The sequence below is a fragment of the Cetorhinus maximus genome, chromosome 13, assembly GCF_964194155.1.
Source record: "Cetorhinus maximus chromosome 13, sCetMax3.hap1.1, whole genome shotgun sequence".
NCBI lineage: Eukaryota > Metazoa > Chordata > Chondrichthyes > Lamniformes > Cetorhinidae > Cetorhinus > Cetorhinus maximus.
This window is the reverse complement of record NC_135891.1, coordinates 12,373,114-12,393,046: the sequence shown is the minus strand read 5'-3', so window position 1 is coordinate 12,393,046 and position 19,933 is coordinate 12,373,114. Positions and strand designations below refer to the sequence as shown.

At 45.3% G+C, this 19,933-nt stretch overlaps 1 protein-coding gene across 1 annotated transcript in view; it reads left to right on the top strand.

Moving 5' to 3' along the window:
* Positions 1 to 19,191: 19,191 nt before the first annotated feature.
* Positions 19,192 to 19,933, top strand: part of LOC144688434 (Na(+)/dicarboxylate cotransporter 3-like) — a 64,689-nt gene continuing 63,947 nt past the window's right edge. Inside the window, exon 1 of the mRNA XM_078554958.1 lies at positions 19,192 to 19,882. Coding sequence (XP_078411084.1) covers positions 19,781 to 19,882 — 102 coding nt within the window. The 5' untranslated portion in view covers positions 19,192 to 19,780. The remainder of the gene's footprint in view (positions 19,883 to 19,933) is intronic.

The following is a 19,933-nucleotide window of genomic DNA, read 5'->3' as shown; positions in this document are numbered from 1 at the left end:
GGCCCCCCGTTCTGGCCTAGTGGAAAGAAACATCTCTCAATCTACCCTATCAAACTCTTTCATATTCTTAAGGACCTCAGTATGATTGAGGTCTTTTGTGATGCCCTTCCTCTTCCCCATGATAGAATCATTGAATCACAGAATGGTTATAGAAGGAGACCATTCAGCCTGTCAATCCCATGCCAGCTCTTTGGAAGAGCAGCACTGGTAGTCCTACTCACCCGTGGACCTGTAATTTTTTTCCCATCAGGGTTTTACCTAATTCCCTTTTGGAAGCCGCAGTTGAATGTGCCTCCACTACCCATTCAGGCATTCCAAATCATAAGCATTTGCTGCATAAACAGGGGTTCCATTATCGTCTTTGGTTCTTTTGCCAATCACCTTCAATCTATGCCCCCTGGTTATTGACCCTTCCGCTGTTGGAAGCGGTTTCTCTCTATCCACACTACCTAGGCCCCTAATGATTTTGAACACCTCAATCTAATCTCCTCTCAACCTTCTCTTTAAGAAGAACAGCTTCAGCTTATCCAGTCCATCCATGTAACTGAAGCCCTTTATCCTGGAATCATTCTTGTAAATCTTTTCTGCATTGTCCCTAAAGTCTTCACATTCTTTCTAAAGTGGAGGGCCCAGAATTGGACGTGATACTCCAGATGAGGCTAAATCAGTGTTTTCGAAATGTCCATCATAACCTCCTTGCTTTTGTACTCTATGCGTCTATCTTCAAAGCTAGAATCCCAAATGCCTTTTAAATCATCTTTTCAAACTGCCCTGCCACCATCAATGATTTGTGCATACTGTTATGGTAGTATAATTTTTATAATATTTTTCTGGTTTAGTGTGAAGTAGGTTTATGGGGGGGGGGGGGGGGGGGCGAGGGGGGGAAGGGGGGTTGTGTTGTTCTGCCTGTGTGGGCGATTTAATTACATCTTGTAGCCAAGCAGAAATTGAAGTTGAAGTTGAAGTTATCAAAAGAAGTGAGGTGTAGAAGTGTCTTTAATATGCTAATGAGTAATCATGGTTGGGGTCTTAGCTTGCAGGGTGTAAAGGGAACTTGCATTTTTAGATAAAAGGGGGGATTTGGTTTTCAAAGGCAACTCAGTCTGTTTACAAATAGCCAGAACAGCAAGTTAAGAAAGGTGTTAGTTTTCTGAAGGGTTATTGACAATATAGTGGTAACATGAAAAGATTTATAATATGAGAAAGGTAAAGTTCCAAAGAGATATGGACAATGGAATTTACACATTAAAGGAAGAAACAGGTATACAGGTGGAAGGCATTGTAAGATTTAACAGGAGCGTGAGATGTCTCCTGCTGTCTACAGAAACCGAAGCTGGGAAAAGACACTTTGAATTCCACTGTCCAGGGTATTGTGTTTAACTTGCTGGATCTGTTTAAAATCTATTTTCTTCTACTGTTGACTTAACGGGGGTGTAACTGGAAGTCAGATTAATTAGGGGTTTTAGGAGTTATTATAGTATTCTTGATGGGCATGAGTACCCAGGAATATGGATCAATGGAAGTGAGGTACACATTAGGTATGGTCAGACTGAATGATGGAGAAGCTTTGGAGGTTGACTGGCCTAGTCTTGTTCCTAATGTTCCTGGGCCACATTATCCTATTTTCTTTCACTGCCTGCCTAGAATCTCCCGCAAAACAGAGATGAGGAGAATTTTTTTTCTCTCAGAGGGTTGTTAACCTGTGGAATTCTCTTCCCCAGAGATCAGTGGAGGCTGGGTCGTTGAATTTATTCAAGACTGAGATTTTTCATCAACAAGGAGTCAAGGGTTTTGGGGAAGAGACAGGAGAGTGGAGTTGAGACCACAATCGGATTAGCCATGATCTTATCGAATGGCATAGAAAAGTCAGTTGCCACCAGTTGGGAAATCAAATTGCTCATATCTGATTTTTACCGGAATAACAGGTCACGACCGGCTTTAACTAAAATAATTGGGAACTATAACTGCACGCCAGCTGATCCCACTAATTGTCCAGTTGGATGTAACGTGGACATTGGAATCTTACTGGCACCAGTTGACTTGTTTAACTGCATACAACTGGAATAACTGGCATGTACAATGGAAAGCCTGTTGTGATTCCACTTGTGCAATTGATTTCAACAGTAACCATTTGAATCTTACTGGGACAAGTTGACGGGCATATTGGAACCCAGTGGAATTAAGTGGAGCCAGTTGCCATGTGGCTGTTTCAATAATTCTTTGTACTGGAAACCATACCAGTTGAAGCCAACTGGATTGACTTAAAAGACTACCTGACTAAGGCAAAAAGGCATTGGTGTGTAAGTACACATTTTCACATCAAGTTTTCAACGTCACAATGGCACAAAGAGCATAATAATATTTATGTCTTCACCTCACATATATGAATGCATTACACGTTGCAAGTTTATTAATGCTGTGCATTTAACCATTTCAAGATTTTTGATTCTTTTGAGTACAGTCACACACAAAGGGCCACAGAACAGCAGAACAAAAACTGTTTTATACTGAAAGCTTCTCAGGATAGGGGAAAAAAAAATCAAAAGAATTTTTCTCAATGAGGAGCATGAAAAAAGCCATTTTGGGAGTAACCATTGCCATAAGTACTTTGTTGTCATGATATAGCATCAATTATAACTCAGTGGTAGCATTCCTTACAACAAAGTGATTAGGAAATAACCTCACATTCTCCAACAAGCCCTGTCAAGAATGGATAATGGTAAAACCTACATGAACATCAATTAAGAACAAGTTGAAAAAGCAGCAGAGACATGTGGAACAATGTCTCCCCAGTACTCAATTTCTCCTTCCTGTTCCCGGCCACCCCAGTACTTATCTCACCCTCCCGAGTACTCAATGCCTACTTCTCCTCTTCATAATGGTTGCCTCCTGGCTGCCCCAATACACCCCTCAGCCTCCCGGCATTCGATGCCATGCTCCTGTCGCTTGCCGACCTGGCTGCGGTCATTGAATATCTTGTTGGGGTCATTCACGTTCCTTCTGATCACACCTCCCGAGCCCTGAGTGAGAATGAGCGGCTCGGGAGGTGCAATCGGAAGGAGGCCCAGTGGCCTCAACAAGAGGTATTTTTAAAAAATTTATTTACAGGATGTGGGTGTCGCTGGCTGGGCCAACATTTATTGCCCATCCCTAATTGCCCTTGAGAAGGCGGTGGTGAGCTGCCTTCTTGAACCACTGTAGGCCATGTGACCGGAGGTCAGGAAGCAGGGGGGGAGGGTGAGGCGAATACCAGGGCGGGTGGGGATGACCATAATGGAGAGCAGTAAGGAAGCATTCTGAGCTGGGGCGGGTAGGAGCGGCCATTACTGGGGAGGAGGAGAGAGCAGCTCTGAAGCTCCCTGGAGCCAGTGCAGGCAATAATGTGACCCACAGAAAGGAAGACGGAATGAAACCGGAGGAGGCTCCTCCAACTGCACCCTGATTGGCCATCTTTAACAAAAGCATTTTCTGATTGGCCGCAGTGTTTGTCAATCAGTAGTATGTATCCCAGCCTCTGTTGCACTCTGGGTGATTTGAATTTTCTCAATCGGGGGAGAGGGGAGTTGTGGGGTGTGAGGATTTGACAATTCCCCTGGAGACAGGTCTGAGGCTTAGGACAACAAAAACAGAAAATGCTGGAAAAACACAGCAGGTCTAACAATATCTGTGGAGGGAAAGACAGAGTTAATGTTTTGAGTCTGTATGGCTCTTCTTCAGAGACGTTATATCAGGCTCTAAGGAAGAGTCATACGGCTCGAAACGTTAACTCTGTCTTGCTGAGTTTTTCTAGCGTTTTCTGTTTTTGTTTCAGATTTCCAGCATCCGCAGTATTTTGCTTTTATCTGAGGCTAAAGAGCTGGTTCAATATCATTGCTTTAAACATTCAAATAACATCTTTGCTCTTTTTTTTACAGGTAATTCGCTTTTCTCGCTTAATTCTTCAATGCCTGTCAGAGCTTGCTTTAATTGTCTCCTTGATCAACAGTACATCTGTTTGAATTGTACAGCATCACATGAGCAACTTAAATCCCTTATGGTGCGATGGATCGTATCAAACAGCAGTGGACTACAAGAAGTAGAGTAGACAGCGCATTGCGAGTTCACAGCTCATCCTCATGCAGCCAATTGTTAATTCTCCTTGGAGTTTCACTCAATACTTTAGCAGAGAGGTCAGTGACTAGGGAGAATGATTGGAAGAATGATTAGAGGGGAGATGAGAAAATATTTTTCACCCAGAGGGCTGTGGGGGTCTGGAACTCTCTGCCTGAAAGGGGTGGTACAGGCAGAAGCTCTCAACCCATTTAAAAGTTGTCTGAATATTCATCTCAAGTGCTGTAACCTGCACGGCTATGGACCAAATACTGGAAAGTGGGGTTAGGCTGGGTGGCTTGTTTTTCAGCCAGCGCAGATACGATGGGCCAAGTGGCCTTTTTCTGTGCCATAAACTTCCTATGATTCTCACAGGTAGATTTCAAAGATACAAGGAAACTTTCTTTTCATCAAAAAGGGGCGAAGAGATTTGTGAATCATGGAAACCATTTGCCTGATATCATGTCCCAAACAACTAGACAGGTAAATCTAAAATGTGCCGTGTAGTGCTATTAAATTGTTCTTGATTCATAGACAGCTGTGAAGAGATTAGACGGAGAGTACAGAAAGGCCCAACACTTAGGGTGCCCAAGATTGTAAACAGCCCTGTCCAGGACAACAGCAGCGGTGGCAATACAGCCGTACTGGACAAAGAGAGCACTCAAAGATTAGCCAGGTTAAATAGCCTTTCTTCCATCATAAGGTCAGAAGTGGGGATGTTCACTAATGATTGCACAATGTTCAGCACCATTCGTGACCCCTCAGATACTGAAACAGTCCATGTCCAAATGCAGCAAGATCCAGGCAATGTCCAGGCTTTGGATGACAAGTGGCAAGTAACATTTGCGCCACACAAGCGCCAGTCAATGACCATTTCCAACAAGAGAGAATCTAACCATTACCTCATGACATTCAGTAGCATTACTATCGCTGTATCCCCCACTACCAACATCCTGGAGGTTACCATTGACCAGAAACTGAATTGGACTAGCCATACAAATACTGTGGCTACAAGAGCAAGTCAGAGGCTAGGAATCCTGCGGTGAATAACCCACCTCCTGACTCTCCAAAGCCTGTTCATCATCTACAAGGCACAAGTCAGGAGTGTAATGGAATACTCTCCACTTGCCTGGATGACTGCAGCTCCAACAACACTCAAGAAGCTTGACACCATCCAGGACAAAGCAGCCCACTTGATTGGCACCACATCCACAAACATTCACTTCCTCCGCCACCGATGAACCGTGGCAGCAGTGTGTACCATCTACAAGATGCACTGCAGAAACTCACCAAGGCTCCTTCGGCAGAACCTTCCAAGCCCACAATCGCTACCATTTAGAAGGACAAGGGCAGCAGATACCTGGGAACACTACCATCTGGAAGTTCCCCTTCAAGCCACACACCATCCTGACTTGGGAAATATATCACCGTTCCTTCACTGTCGCTGGGTCAAAATCCTAGAACTTCCTCCCTAACAGCACTGTGGGTGTACCTACACCACAGCGGTTCAAAAAGGCAGCTCACCACCAACTTCTCAAAGTCAATTGGGGATAGGTAATTAATGCTGGCCTAGCCAGCAAAATCCACATTCCATAAATGAATTTAAAAAAACCTTCTCATTGATTTCCGTTGCATATGTTTTATGAGACCTCAAATCAAAGCTAAATGATTTCAAACATAACTTCTCTCTGGCGGGATTAAGGAGAAGCCTGCCTGTGACAAAGGCCTGAGAACAACAATGGAAGAGAGAATGGCTGCAAAGAAGATCTGACAGTCTCCCAGTACAAGAAAAAGCAGCTGGAGGCTATGAGCCACAAGCTACAGGAAGAATCTGTGGAACTGTCAAATATAGGTGAGATAAAAATTTTATTTTAACGTTACATAGTACACCTCTTTCTGTGAGTAATGTAGCCCTGTTTAGTCAGAAACAGATGAAAGAGTGAATTGGATTTGTGCAATAGTCCCCCAGCATCATGAATGATGCAAATTATTTTTCATCATTTTGCTAATCGAGGTGATGCACCAGCAGTACACAAGGAAGGAGTGACGGAGACGCAACACCCAGGCAGAGTCAGCAAGCCCCCTGTATGAAGCACGAAGGGGCCAGTGAGCAGCTGCACGTTGTAGTAGATGGCAAGGTAATGATCCTTAGAATTAATTTTCAAAACATTTGATAATCAATGCTGCTTTCAGCAAAAAGTGATAGTTCATTAATGACGGTAGGCGCAATGTTAACTTTTTCCCATCGCTAATGATTTGCCATTCATTGAGACTGAATTGTTGAATAACCTCATGCAGAGTCTGTAGTTAATCTACCTTACCTGTGGGATATTGAGTATGTCCCTGATTTTACTTACAGATAAAACTGCCAGGTAGTATTGAGATGTGGGAGGGAACACAGCCAAAGGACGGATTCGTGGTTTGTCAAGTCTTTGACTGTTGGCACCTGTGAGTCCAATGAACAGGCCGGCTGTTTTATTGTAGGCAACATAGTGGATCCAACTTCTTGCAGCAGGCGGTTAGCTTGGAGACCTTTCGTCACCTGTTTTGGAAGTCCCCAACTAATTTCAAGCGTAAACTTCTTCTCTTACTTTACAGCATGTTTTACCCCACCACCCCCAGACCTCAGGGAAGAGGTTTTCAAGAACAGGGTTATATCCAAGAAGATTCAGGACCCCAATAAGAGATAAAACTCCAGTGAAGCATTCGACATATCAATGTAAACGCATAAGTTCAGTATTTTGATTAACTATTGCAATTTAACATTTCTGTGCTCTTAACTGTGTTTCTTTTTTACTCCTGCACTGTTCATTTGGTTTTTGTATCACGTGTTTTGTGTTTTTATGCATCACCATAAAATTTGAAACTTAGGATGGCATTTTCTGCACCCGCCCAGCGCTGGGATCTTCCAGTTCCCGCCACAAGTCAATGGGCTTCTGGCTGGGGGTCCACCTCACCCACAGGGGGTCCCGCCCATGACAAGGCCAGAAAATCCTGGCCTTCAAGTGCAGTCCAATCAAGTTATATTTCACTACAACACACATAGACACAGAATTGGTAGTTGTTTTCATTTTTAAGTGGTATTTATATGAATGGAATGAATTACTTTCCTAGATATTCCCGTTCGCAAGTTTTGAATACTGAGCTGCAGGGTGACTGGCTGTCCCATATTTTAAGGGATTGGCCATTAAAATGTTTGCCCCATAAGGGACGCGCCTTGCATCCTGTTTTTTTTCTAGGCTGGCCTGTGGAGACAGATCCTGGGACTCCGCAGGGTGAGTTTGAGTGATTCAAGTGGCACTGAAATTGAGTGGGTTGGCCAGCAGAAGGTTGTGGTCCCCACCCCTGGTCTCAATTAAAAGAACCCCCACCCCCCCTCCCCATACTTACCGAACCCCCATCCCCTGCTCTCAGGGTCAACAACACCCAGTCCCACTGTCAAATCGATCCTTTAAAAGAGTTGATCAACAAGGGCAGTTTACCCAGGCTTACTGGACACCACTAGAACCAGCTTGATGACTCAAGTGGAAATAATTCAATCGGGAGCACCTCAACTGACAACTACATTTTTTTATGCATTCGCAGGATGTGGGCTTTGCTGGCTGGGCCATCATTTATTGCCCATCCCTAGTTGCCCTTAAAAAGGTGGTGGTGAGCTGCCTTCTTGAACTGCTGTGGTTCTGATGGAGTGTAGCTCAACTGGACACCTGGGAGCAGCTCAACTGGCCAACTGGGAGCTGGTGGGCTGGGAATAGCTCAACTGGCTGACTGGGAGTAGCTCGACTGGCCAACTGGGAGCTGTTGGCTGGGAATAGCTCAACTGGCTGACTGGGAGTAGCTCGACTGGGACCTGTTCCAATTCCCATTTAAAGCTGGGCCCATTGACAACTGACTTTTCCACGAGACTCTAAGGGCCGAATGGCCTACTTCTGCTCTTAAGTCCAATGTTCCTAAAACAGGAGGAAAATCAAGGCCATCACTACAAAAGGAAGACTTGCATCCATATAGTACTTTACTCATCCTCAGGGCATCCCAGCATTTCATAACCAGTGAACTGAAAAGCCCAACACCTAACTCATGCACAACAGGATGGTAGAAACAATAATGAAGTGAATGACCAGTTAATCTGTTTTAGTGGCATTGGTTGAGGGATGAATATTGTTCAGGGCACTGGCTCTCTCTGCTCTTCTTTGAGACGGTATCAGGGGATCTTTTACGTCTGCTTCAATAGGCAAACAGGCCCTACTATCATCAGTAAACAAAAGGGAAGAAGTAGATAAACCTGCAGGGCTGTAGTAATATAGAAAATGCTTATCAAGTCCAGTGCACTTGGCGTCGTAGTGGGTGAGCTGCATGCCTGTGCAAGTTCGGAATACAAATTGCCATTGTTCATGCCATCCATTTTTTAAGTCCATGCCAATTGCACTTCCAGTACCTTGGCAGATCAGCAGATACTGCAAAGTTGTGTTGCATGAGATTTAGGTCCATGAAGGGAGGGCTCAGCACAAAATCTATAAGTAGTTTTTCTGCACATTTTATATCAATTTATAACTGAGTGCACTCGTTTACACATTCATGCACAGACATAACACCAAGGTCACAGTGGTGAAAGTAAAATACTGCAGATGCTGGAAATCTGAAATAAAAACAGAAAATGTTGGAAAAATTCAGCAGGTCTGGCAGCCTCTGAGGAGAGCGAATGGGGAGAGAGTCATATGGGCTCGAAATATTATCTCTGTTTCTCTCTCCACAGATGCTGCCAGACCGGCTGAGTTTTTCCAGCATTTTCTGTTTTTATTTCCAAGGCCACAATGATTCATAAGCTTCTTAAATGAAGGGAGTCGATGTATAAAAGTCTACTGAGCAATGCATCCTGTCAAATTCTATTGTTGTACCTCATAATTTCACTTTTTTTCTTCTGGTTTATATTAAAACAAAAGGATAAAAATAATAAATTTGTAACGTCTGACAGAAATTGTAGTGCGCTGCATCAATACTTATTGTTCTTCGTTCGAACAGGGCCCAGAGATGCATAAACCTCATCATCAAGGCAGCGAAAACTTGCATTTATATAGTGCCTTTAACATAGGAAAACATCTCAAAGTGCTTCGCGGGGTGTAATCAGACAAGAATAGACAACAAGCCAAAGAAGGAAACATTAGAATCGGTGACTAAAACCTTGGTTCAGAGGTATGCGTTAAGGAGGGTCTTGAAAGATGAGAGTGAGGCGGACACTGGAAGGTTTAGGAAGAATGAGGAATTCCAGACTTTTGGGCCTACATAGCTCAAGATACAGCCACCAATGGCAAGGTAAAGGAAGTGGGAGATGCACAAGGGACCAGAGTTGGAGGGACACAGAGTTCTTGTATGGCTGTAAGTCTGGACAAAGTTACAGTGACAGGGAGGGGCGAGGCCACAAAGTGACTTGAAGATATGAGAATGAGAACTTTGAAATCAAGGCATTGATGGATCAGGAACCAATGTAAGTCAGCGAGTACAAGGGAATAGATAAGTCATGTGATAATGTACTTGTTAATATGTAAAATATACTCATTTAAATATTTGATTATGTAAATAGTTATACTATTGCAGGGAGTGATACATTGCCATGTATACATTGCAACAGCCTTCTTAGTTAATCTCAGCCAAAGTTAATACAGAACAAGTCAGATCCCAGAGTGAAACCTGGCTTGGTAGCTCCTAACCTTATTTTTTTCAGAAACAATGGAGGTAAGTTACTGAACAAATTCACAGGAATCTGCTGATGAACTTTTAACACAAAGAATAAAATATTTATTAAACAAGAAAAATGAATTATATTAATCCAGACAAAAAGGTTGAAAAGATCTCAATACAAACACAAGAAAATGAATCAAATATTCACGATTCCTTCACCCCAGCTATCTCTTTCCAGACACATACAAATTTGAGAAGGTAAAACAATTCACCATATCTATCTGATACTTTAATATTCAGGGTAAGAATGCAGTACATGTGAATCAACTGTTGAACTGCGGACAGACACACCACACTCCAAAGTAAATGACAGATGCGACCAAAGCAGATTCTATGGGTTCATCAAGAACTCCCTCAGAAGCTTGTCACACCGTGAACCAACCAGTCTCACTGAAACTCTCTCTTTCTCACAAGGGTTTCCAATCTCCACATTTGAAGAACTCGCCTTGGAATTCTCTCCAAACATTGCTCCCACTCGGACAGCTTCAACAAAAATCCACCTCCAGGGTACCAATCTCGCCTTCCAAGATTCCCTCCCCCTGGATCTCCAAGTACACTCAAGCTCCACCTTCCAAGCACAATTTCAGATTTTCGGCAGTGCCACGCAGAGCTGCTCCAAAAGGAGTCACCAATCTTCAGCTGCCCTCTCGGATCTTCCGATAAAGATCTGTGTCCAATCTCTCTGGCTGCCTTCAGTTTCGTTTGTATTAGTCTAGAAAGAAATAAGGCAATAAATGGGACTTCATGCTGAATTTTAGATGAATTCAACGTGGAAGATGCAAAATAGGAGGCAGGCCGGGAAAGAATTTGGATAATCAAATTTGGAGGTATCAGGTCCATGGACATGGGTTTCAGCAGGAGATGGGATGAGGCAGGGTGGAAACAGGTGATGTTACAGAGGTGGAAATAGGCAGCTCTTTATAATGGTGAGCATATGAGATTGGAAGCTCAGCTCAGGGTCAAATAGAAAGCAACGGTTACAAACAATCTTGTTCAGCTTGAGACAGTAATCAGGTAGTGGGATGGAAATTTTTTTTATTCTTTCATGGGACGTGGGCATTACTGGTTACGTCAGCATTGTTATTGCCCATCCCTGACTGCACTTGAGAAGGTGGTGGTGAGCCGATTTCTTGAACTGCTGCAGTGCACCCGCAACGTTGTTTGGGAAGGAGTTCCAGGATTTTGACCCAGCGACAGTGAAGGAATGGTGATATACTTTCAAGTCAGGGTGTTGAGTGACTTGGGGGGGATCTTCCAGCTAGTGGGGTTCCCATGAATCTGCTGCCCTTGTTCTTCTAGGTGGTAGAGGTTACAGGTTTGGAAGGTGCTGTTGAAGGAGCCTTGGTGAGTTCCTGCAGTGCATCTTGTAGATGGTACACACTGCTGCTACTGTGCATCGTTGGTGGAGGGAACGGATGTTGGAGGTGGTGGATGGGGTGCCAATCAAGCGGGTTGCTTTATCTTGGATACTGTCGAGCTTCTTGGGTGCTTTTGGAGCTGCATTCATCTACGCAAGTGGAGAGTATTTCATCACACTCCTAACTTGTGCTTTGTAGAGGCTTTGGGGAGTAAGGAGGTGAGTCACTCGCTGCAGGATTCCTACCCTCTGACCTGCTGTTGTAGCTACAGGGTTTATATGGCAAGTCTAGTTCAGTTTCTGGTCAATGGTAACCCCCAGGATGTTGTTGTGGGGGGATTCAGTGATGGCAATGCCATTGAACATCAAGGTTCTCTCTTTTTGAAGATGGTCATTGCCTGGCATTTGTATGGCGCGAATGTTACTTGACACTTGTCAGCCCAAGCCTGGATATTGTCCAGGTCTTGCTGCATTTGGACACAGACTGCTTCAGTATCTGAGGAGTCCTGAATGGTGCTAAACATTGTGCAATCATCAGTGAACATCCCCACTTCTCACCTTGTGATGGAAGGAAAGGTTATTGATGAAGCAGCTGAAGATGGTTGGGCCTAGGACACTACCCTGAGGAACTCCTGCAATGATGTCCTGGAGCTGAGATGACTGACCTCCAACAACCACAGCCATTTTCCTTTGTGCTAGGTGTGACTCCAACCAACGGAGAATTTTCCCCCTGATTCCCATTGACTTCAGTTTTGCTAGGGCGTCTTGATGCCACACTTGGTCAAATGCTGCCTTGACTTCAAGGGCAGTCACTCTCACCTCACATCTTGAGTTCAACCCTTTTGTCCATGTTTGAACTAAGGCTGTAATGAGGTCAAGCGCTGAGTTGCCCTGGCGAAACCCAAACTGGCTGTCAGTGAGCAGGTTATTGAGGAGTGAATACACCTTCATAGCATTGCCGGTGACTTTTCTGTCACCTTGCTGATGGTCGAGAGTAGACTGATGGGGCGGTAATTGGCAGGGTTGGATTTATCCTGGTTTTTATGGATAGGGCATGCCTGGGCAGTTTTCCACATTACCAGTTGGATGCCAGTGTTGTAGCTGTACTAGAACAGCTTGGCTCCAGCTAGTTCTGGAGCACAAGTCTTCAGTACTATTGCTGGAATATTGTCAGGGCCCATAGCCTTTGCAGTATCCAGTGCCTTCAGCCATTTCTTGATATCATGTGGAGTGAATCAAACTGGCTGGAGACTGGCATCTGTGATGCTGGGGACCCCTGGAGGAGGATGATGAGGATAATGAATTTTGTGGTGGGAGCCACAAAGCTGAAGCCTTGGTCTTCCCAGTGCTTTACTGCAGAAAATTATAGCTCCTTCAGGACTAGGCAACACTGAGGCAGTGAAGGGATTAAGAGAGATGGTGTGAGTTACTGCTGGGTGTCACCAGTGCACAAGTGGAACCTAATGTCATGCCTTGGGATGATAGGGCTGAGGGGCAGGGTGTAGATGAGAAATAGACAGGGGCCAAGGGTAGATCCTTGAGGATTACAGGTGTAGAGGTGCGGAGGCGTGAAGAGAAGTCATTGCAGAAGATTCTCTGGCTACAACTGGACAGTTAAGAATGCAATGAGACAAAGGCAATCCCAGTCAGCTGGACGATGGAGGAGAGACAATGGAGGAGATGTCTAACTAGGAGTGGTTAAATAGCTTAGCTGAGCACAGATTACAATGGGGTAGTTAGAATATGGAATCCATTAGCTGAGCAGGTGGACATGTATAAATAATTACATTTTTCTGACACAGTGCAGATGGGAGAAGGACCCTTCAGCAAACCAGTTAGAAAAGAAAGATACAACTAAGGAAGCAAAAGTAGAAGAGAACTTGGCAGTCTATGATAAAGGGGAATCCCAAAGTCTTCTATAGGCACATAAATAGTGAAAGTGTGGTAAAAGAAGGAGTAGGGGTGATTAGTGGCCATAAAGATAATTTACATATGGACGAGGAGCCATGGCTGAGGTGTCAAATTAATATTTTTCATCCGCCTTTACCAAGCAGGTAGATGCTACCCAGGCCATGGTGACAGACGAGGAAACTCTGTCACTAGAAGGGTTCAAAATTGATCAGGAGGAAGTGTTGAATAGACTGTCGGTACTTAAAGCTGACAAGGCACTGTGACCGGATGAGGTGAATTCAAGGATATTGAAGGAAGTGAGAGTAGAAATTGCAGGGGCACTGGCCATAATTTTTCTGTCTTCCCTAGACTCGGGGGTGGTGCCAGAGGACTGGAGAATTGCAAACATTGTGCCCTTATTCAAAAAAGGTTGTAAGGATAAGCCCAGCAATTACAAACCAGTCAGTTTAACTTCAGTGGTGGGCAAGATTCTAGAAACAATTATTTGGGATAGATTAATAGTCACATGGAAAAATATGAGTCGATAAGGAAGAGTCAGCATGGATTTCTAAAGGGGAAATTGTGTTTAGCTAACTTGCTGGAGTTTTTTGAAGAGGTAACAGAAAAGGTCGATGAGGGTGATGTTGTTGATTTAGTGTACATGGACTTTGAAAAGGCATTTGACACAGTGCCACACAACCAGCTTGTGAGAAAAGTTATTGTTCATGGAATAAAAGGGACAGTAGCAACGTGGATACAAAATTGGCTGAAAAATAGGAAGCAGAGAGTAATGGTCAATGGATATTTTTCGGGCTGGAGGAAGGTTTGTAGTGGAGATCTTCAGGGGTCAGTATTGGGACCCTTGCTTTTTCTGATATATATTAATGATCTAGATCTTGGTGTGCAGGGGACAATTTCAAAGTTTGCGGATGATACGAAGATTAGGAGTGTTGTGAACTGCGAGGAGGATGGCGTGGAACTTCAAGAGGACATAGACAAGTTGGTGGAGTGGGCAGTTAGGTGGCAGATGAAGTTCAATGCAGAGAAGTGTGAGGTGATGCATTTTGGTAGGGAGAACATAGACAGACAATATAAAATGAGAGGTGAAATTTTGAAGGGGGTGCAGGAGCAGAAAGACTTGGATGTATATGTGCATAGATCATAAAAGTTGGCAGGACAGGTGGAGAGAACAGTTAATAAAACATATAGTATCCTGGGCTTTATCAATAGGGGTATAGAGTACAAGAGCAAGGAGGTTATGCTGAATTTATATAAGACCCTCGTTAGACCTCAGCTGGAATATTGTGTATAGTTCTGGGCACCATATTATAGGAAGGATGTGAACACATTGGAGAGAGTGCGGAAGAGGTTTACAAGAATGGTCCCAGGGATGAGAAACTTAAGCTATGAGGATAGATTGGAGAGGTTGGGACTGTTCTCCTTGGAGAGAAGAATGCTAAGAGGAGATATGATAGATATTTTCAAAATCATGAGGGGGCTGGAAGGAGTAGATAGGGAGAAGCTGTTCCCACTCATAAAAGAACGAGAGGGCACAGATTTAAAGTGATTTGCGAAAGAGGCAAGTATGACGTGAGAAAAAACTTTTTCACACACCGACTGGTTTGGGTCTGGAATGCACTGCCTGGAAGTGTGATGGAGGCAGGTTCAATCGAGGCTTTCAAGTGGACATTAGATGATTATTTGAATAGAAACAATGAGCAGGGGTACGGGGAAAAGGCAGGGAAATGGCACTAGGTCATAATGCTCATTTGGAGAGCCGGTGCAGACAGGATGGGCCGAGTGGCTTCTTTCTGTGCCGTTACGATTCTGTGATGATTAGACAAAATGTAAACTAAAGGTGGAATCATCCCAGATTCGCTCTAAGTGCGGTAGGGAGAGGGAGAAAGAACGTTTAACCTGCCAGCCGCAATGGCAGCTTTTCACACCGTATTCTCCCAATCCCGCCTCATTAATCATGCATTCCAGCGGAACACACCGTAACGATGGCAGGCTCCTTCGATTCGCTCACCTCGCCACTTCCTCACGCTGGGCGCCATTTTAAAGTGCAGCCGCATGCACATCTATCATTGTTTCCAGGGCTGCTGCCCAGAAGACATGGCCCTGAAAGGCAAAAAGACTGCAGCCCCCCCCAATTCAGTGATGCTTCCCTGGAACGTTTTTTGGACGCAGTGGAGGCCAGCTGTGCTGTCCTCTGCCCAGGCTCTGGTCACAGGAGGGGCAGCGACATCACTAATCCGGCTTGGGAAGCGGCGGCAGCGGTGGTCAGCGCCAACGCCCTGCAAAAGAGGACATCCACCCAGTGCTGAAAGAGGATGAATGATCTCCTCTTTTCTGCCAGGGTAAGTGACACTTCTCATCACTCTCAACTCTTACACTCACAAACCCATCGCTATATTGCGGGGCTCCACCAGACCGGTCCAGGCACCGGAGCCTCATTTTCAACATTCTGATGGTTTGCTCCACCAAGTTGCGAGTTGCAGCTTGAGCCTCGTTGTACCTTCTCTCTGCTGCTGTCTGAGGCCACTGCACGGGTGTCATCAGCCACGTCCTCTGCGGGTAGTGCTTCTCCCTGAGGAGCCAACCCTGCAGCCTCTGTGGACCCTGAAAGACGTCAGGGATCTGAGACCTACTGAGAATGTAGGAGTGGCGGACACTCCCTGGGAATCATGCACAGACCTGCAGGATGTCTTTGTGGTGGTTGCACACCAGCAGAGCATTCAGCGAATGGAAGCTCTTGGAGTTGACGTAGTTGACCACTTGTTGCCGCGGAGATCTGAGCGCCACGTGAGTGCAGTTGATGGCACCCTGCACCTGTGGAAAACCAGAGATCTGGACAAATCCCAGTGCTCTTGCATCCTCGCTTTCCTGATCCCGGGCGAAATGCACAAAGTTGACCTCAAAGATGCATTTATGCGTGGAGGCTTGCAATATCCCACAGAGGTCACTTATGGAGCCCTGAAAGGAGCCACTGGCATGAAGATTGAGCGCCGCAGTCACTTTCACAGCCACTGGCAGTGGATGCCCTCCATGTCCCCGTGGCACCAAATCCTGCAGCAGGTGGCAGATGTGACCAACCAGTTTCTTGGATACGCGCAGTCTTCGGCGACACTGGTTGTCGGTCATCTGCAGGTCAACAACAATGCCTCCACAACATCCTCCAGATTGAACGGGAGAACCATCGTACAAAGGCTAGTGTCTTTCTGGAAGCCAGGTGCACAAGCATTCAGGCAAAACTCGTCAAAACCAACTTTGATGGACTGGACATTATGTCCAGATGGCTGAAAAGCATCTCCCCCTTGAGGTCCTGTTTTCTCAATCTCAAATAGCTAACATTCCAGGGCAGGACAAAGAAAACACTTCAAAGACACTTGGAAGCTCTCCTTAAAGCCAGGCATCATTGGCATTAGTGACTGGGTTGAGCTTGCTACCAATCATTCAAAATGGTGACAACTTGTCAATCAAGCTGCAACATGAGTCACTAACACCTTAACGATGAGGCAGAGCGGCAGCAGAGAAGGAAAGAAAAGGAAGCAAATCCTGCACCCCGGATCCCACTACCTCGTGGGGCGTCCTGCCCCACCTGACCAAAGATCTGTGGGTCCGCAATTGGCCTGTTCAGTTACATGAAGACCCCATGGCAGAAACTCGCGACCCTGTGGAGACGTCATCCTCGAATCAAGAGGCAGCCGACAACGACAGCGGTGGTCAGTTTCAGGGCGAATTTGTCACCTGAGTGATGAGAGTCCTAAATTAAGACACGCTGTTACATCCTAGGCTTTGAGTTTCGGGAAGCTGCAATCGGTTAGGCCTGTAAAAGGAAAAGGTCTAGGCCTATATCAGCTCTTAAGTTGATTTTTTATTATAGGTACAGGAGATTAATTGGTGCAGAGTAATATAGAATCAAAAACAGACCTACAATTAAAGGGTTCACCTGTTGTAATAAAAATTTCCTTTAACACAAGCAAAACTTTTGATAATATAATAAAGCGAGAGAGTTACTTTGACCACGTTATCCCCATGGGAAAAGAATTTGTTAAGTGATGAAGCTAGTTTATCAATTAACCTTATTAAAAAGAGACAATTTCAATTAAATTCTCCTTATATGGAGTTTCATTTTGCCTATTGCATAACTATATAGTGCAGGAGCATGTGGCATGTCATATAGAGAATGAATCGAGAATAGAACGCGTACACGGTTTGGACTGAAATCTTGGATTTGAAATGTCAGATAACAGTTTGTATTTATATTTATGTACGTGCATATACAATGCAGTGTTATGTTCCAAGGTGATTCACAGAAACCTAGAAAAGTTACGGCACAGAAAGAGGCCATTCAGCCCATCGTGTCTGCGTTGGCCAAAAAAGGGAAAATAAAAAACTAGCCGTCCATTCTAATCCCACCTCCCAGCAGCTGGTTGCGGTTTACAGCACATCAGGTGCGTTACCAAACAAATCTGATATCGAGTCACGTCAGGAGATTTAAGGTCAGATGACCAAAAATACCTGATCCCAGGAGGTACGTTTTAAGGAGTAATTTAAAGGAGGAAAGAGAGGTAGAGAGATGGAGAGGTTTAGCAAGGGAATTCCAGAGCTTAGGGCCCAGGCAACTAAAAGTGCAGCCAACAATGGTGGAGCAAATATAATTGGGAATGCTCAAAAAGCCAGAACTAGAGGAGCGCAGGTCTCCTGGGGGGTTTTTTGGGGCAGGCTGAGATTACAGAGATAGGGAGGGTGATGAGGTCACGGAGGGATTTGAAAACAAGGAAAATAAATTTCAAAACCATGGGTGTTGTTTAACCGGGAGTCAATGCGGGTCAGTGAGCACAGGGGTGACGGTGAATGGGACTCGGTGTGAGTTGGCACACAGGCAGCAGAGTTTTAGATGAGCTCACGCTAATGGGAGGTAGAAAGTGGGAAACTAGCCAGGAGTGCTTTGGAATAGTCAGCGGATTAGCAGGGTCAGAGGCTGAGTCGGGCAAGATAGGGAGGTGGAAATAGGTGTCATAGTGATGGCACAGATAGGTGCCAGGATATATTAGCCTATATACCATGCTTGCAGCTGTAAAACGTTTGAGTCCCCTACCTGAGATTGCCCAGTGTTGTTAGCATGTGGGACTCACTATTGTATGGAGTAGTTCAGGCAAATAGTGTCGATGCATTTAAGGGGAATCTAGGTAAATAAATGAGGGATAAAGGAATAACAAGATATGCTGATAGGTTTAAATAATGTAGGTTTGGAGGAGGCTCACGTGGAGCACAGACAACTGGACAGACCGGCTTGTCCAATGGTCTGTTTCGTTCCTGTAATTTCTGTTGTAATTCTGCGAAACCTATCTATGCCCTGGCACGGGGGTTGTAAGTACTATTTGTTCAATACTTAGACTTAATAAATCATGATTTCTGAACTCAAAGGGCAAGAACCTTATTGATTTGTGTGGTTAGAACATCTAACCCTAAATTAAAAATACCTTCTAACCGAGGGTTGCCCTAGCATTGCGCAAATGCCAATCGCGTCGGTGGAAAAAAAAAGCAGGCAGCCCCAAAACCAACTCAATCGACACAAAGTGACTGAGTCCTTTATCCTCTGAAAGTGAAAAAAAACGAGACGGGGTAAACAGAAAATCTATCGAAGTGACATCAAACACATCACCCCCCCACCCCACCCCACCCCACTCCCTCCCCTGTCAGGATTCTGAAGGGATTGTTCCCTCCATGATGTCCTGGTCCACTTGTCACTCAACCCCCTTCCCATGTGATCTGAGGAGATGCAGCACCTGCCCTTTTACCCCACACCGCCCCCCCGCCGACTCTCTCTTCACCATCCAAGGCCCCGAAGACTCCTTTCAAGGTGAAGCAGTACTTCTTCCCATCTCTCTTCCACATTCGCTCCTTTCAATCTCTTCGTTCTACGCGCTGCTCTCAAATCCGCCCACTGGGCAAGAACGCCCGCGTTCAGTCCACGAGGCCCTTACCCCGAGTTTCCGTTGGCCGGGCCCACCTCAACTGCAGCTCTCGCGCCGACTCGACGTTGAGTTGAAGAATTTCGGACCCGTTTACCTCCGCCTGCCCCATTTTGCTTCCATTTCTTTGTACGTTTCGGTTTTTTTTCTCTCTCTCTCTCTCTCTCTCTCTGTCACGTGTTTTTTTTTTGTTTGTTGTTGGCTGGCGGTTGAAAGCACACCTGCTCTGGGCACACCTTTTGTTTCTTTGTTTCTTTTACCTCATCACCACTCCCTCTATCCCTGGAAGACAGAACTCTCTCCTGTCACTCAACCTCCACCGCCTTCCACCCCATCACGGGCCTCCCTTTTGCCCTTGTCCCACCCCACCCCCCACCCCGCTCAAAACCTATTACCCTCCCTAACCTTCTCCCCCCCCCCCCCCCCCCCGCCCAGCTCCGATGAGAGGTGGCAGGCCTGAGAATATCAACTCTTGTTTTCTCTTTTTCCCCCCACAGAGGCGGCCATAACTTGACGATTATTTTCGGCATTTTCTCCTTTTTTCTGTCGTTCATCGCAAAAGACGGTTGACAAGGTTTGTCGACCCTGTACCCGGGTCACAACTTTAGCGTCGGGAAGGGGCAACTTCTCCCTCACATCGGCAAAAAAAAAAGGGATCGGCCTGCCCGTGGAGTGAGTTGTTCATGTAGGAGTATTTGAGGGGACCTCACTCCTACTAACTGGGGTCATGATTGACGTCCTCCTAAGGTTATGGCTCCTTCGGCAACCACTCATCCTGATTTTAACGCCCCTTGTGTGTTTACCCGTCGTGTTTCTACTGCCTCCTAAGGTAGGTTCAGGTCTTCTATAAAAACAAAAAGCTACTGCGGATGCTGGAAAT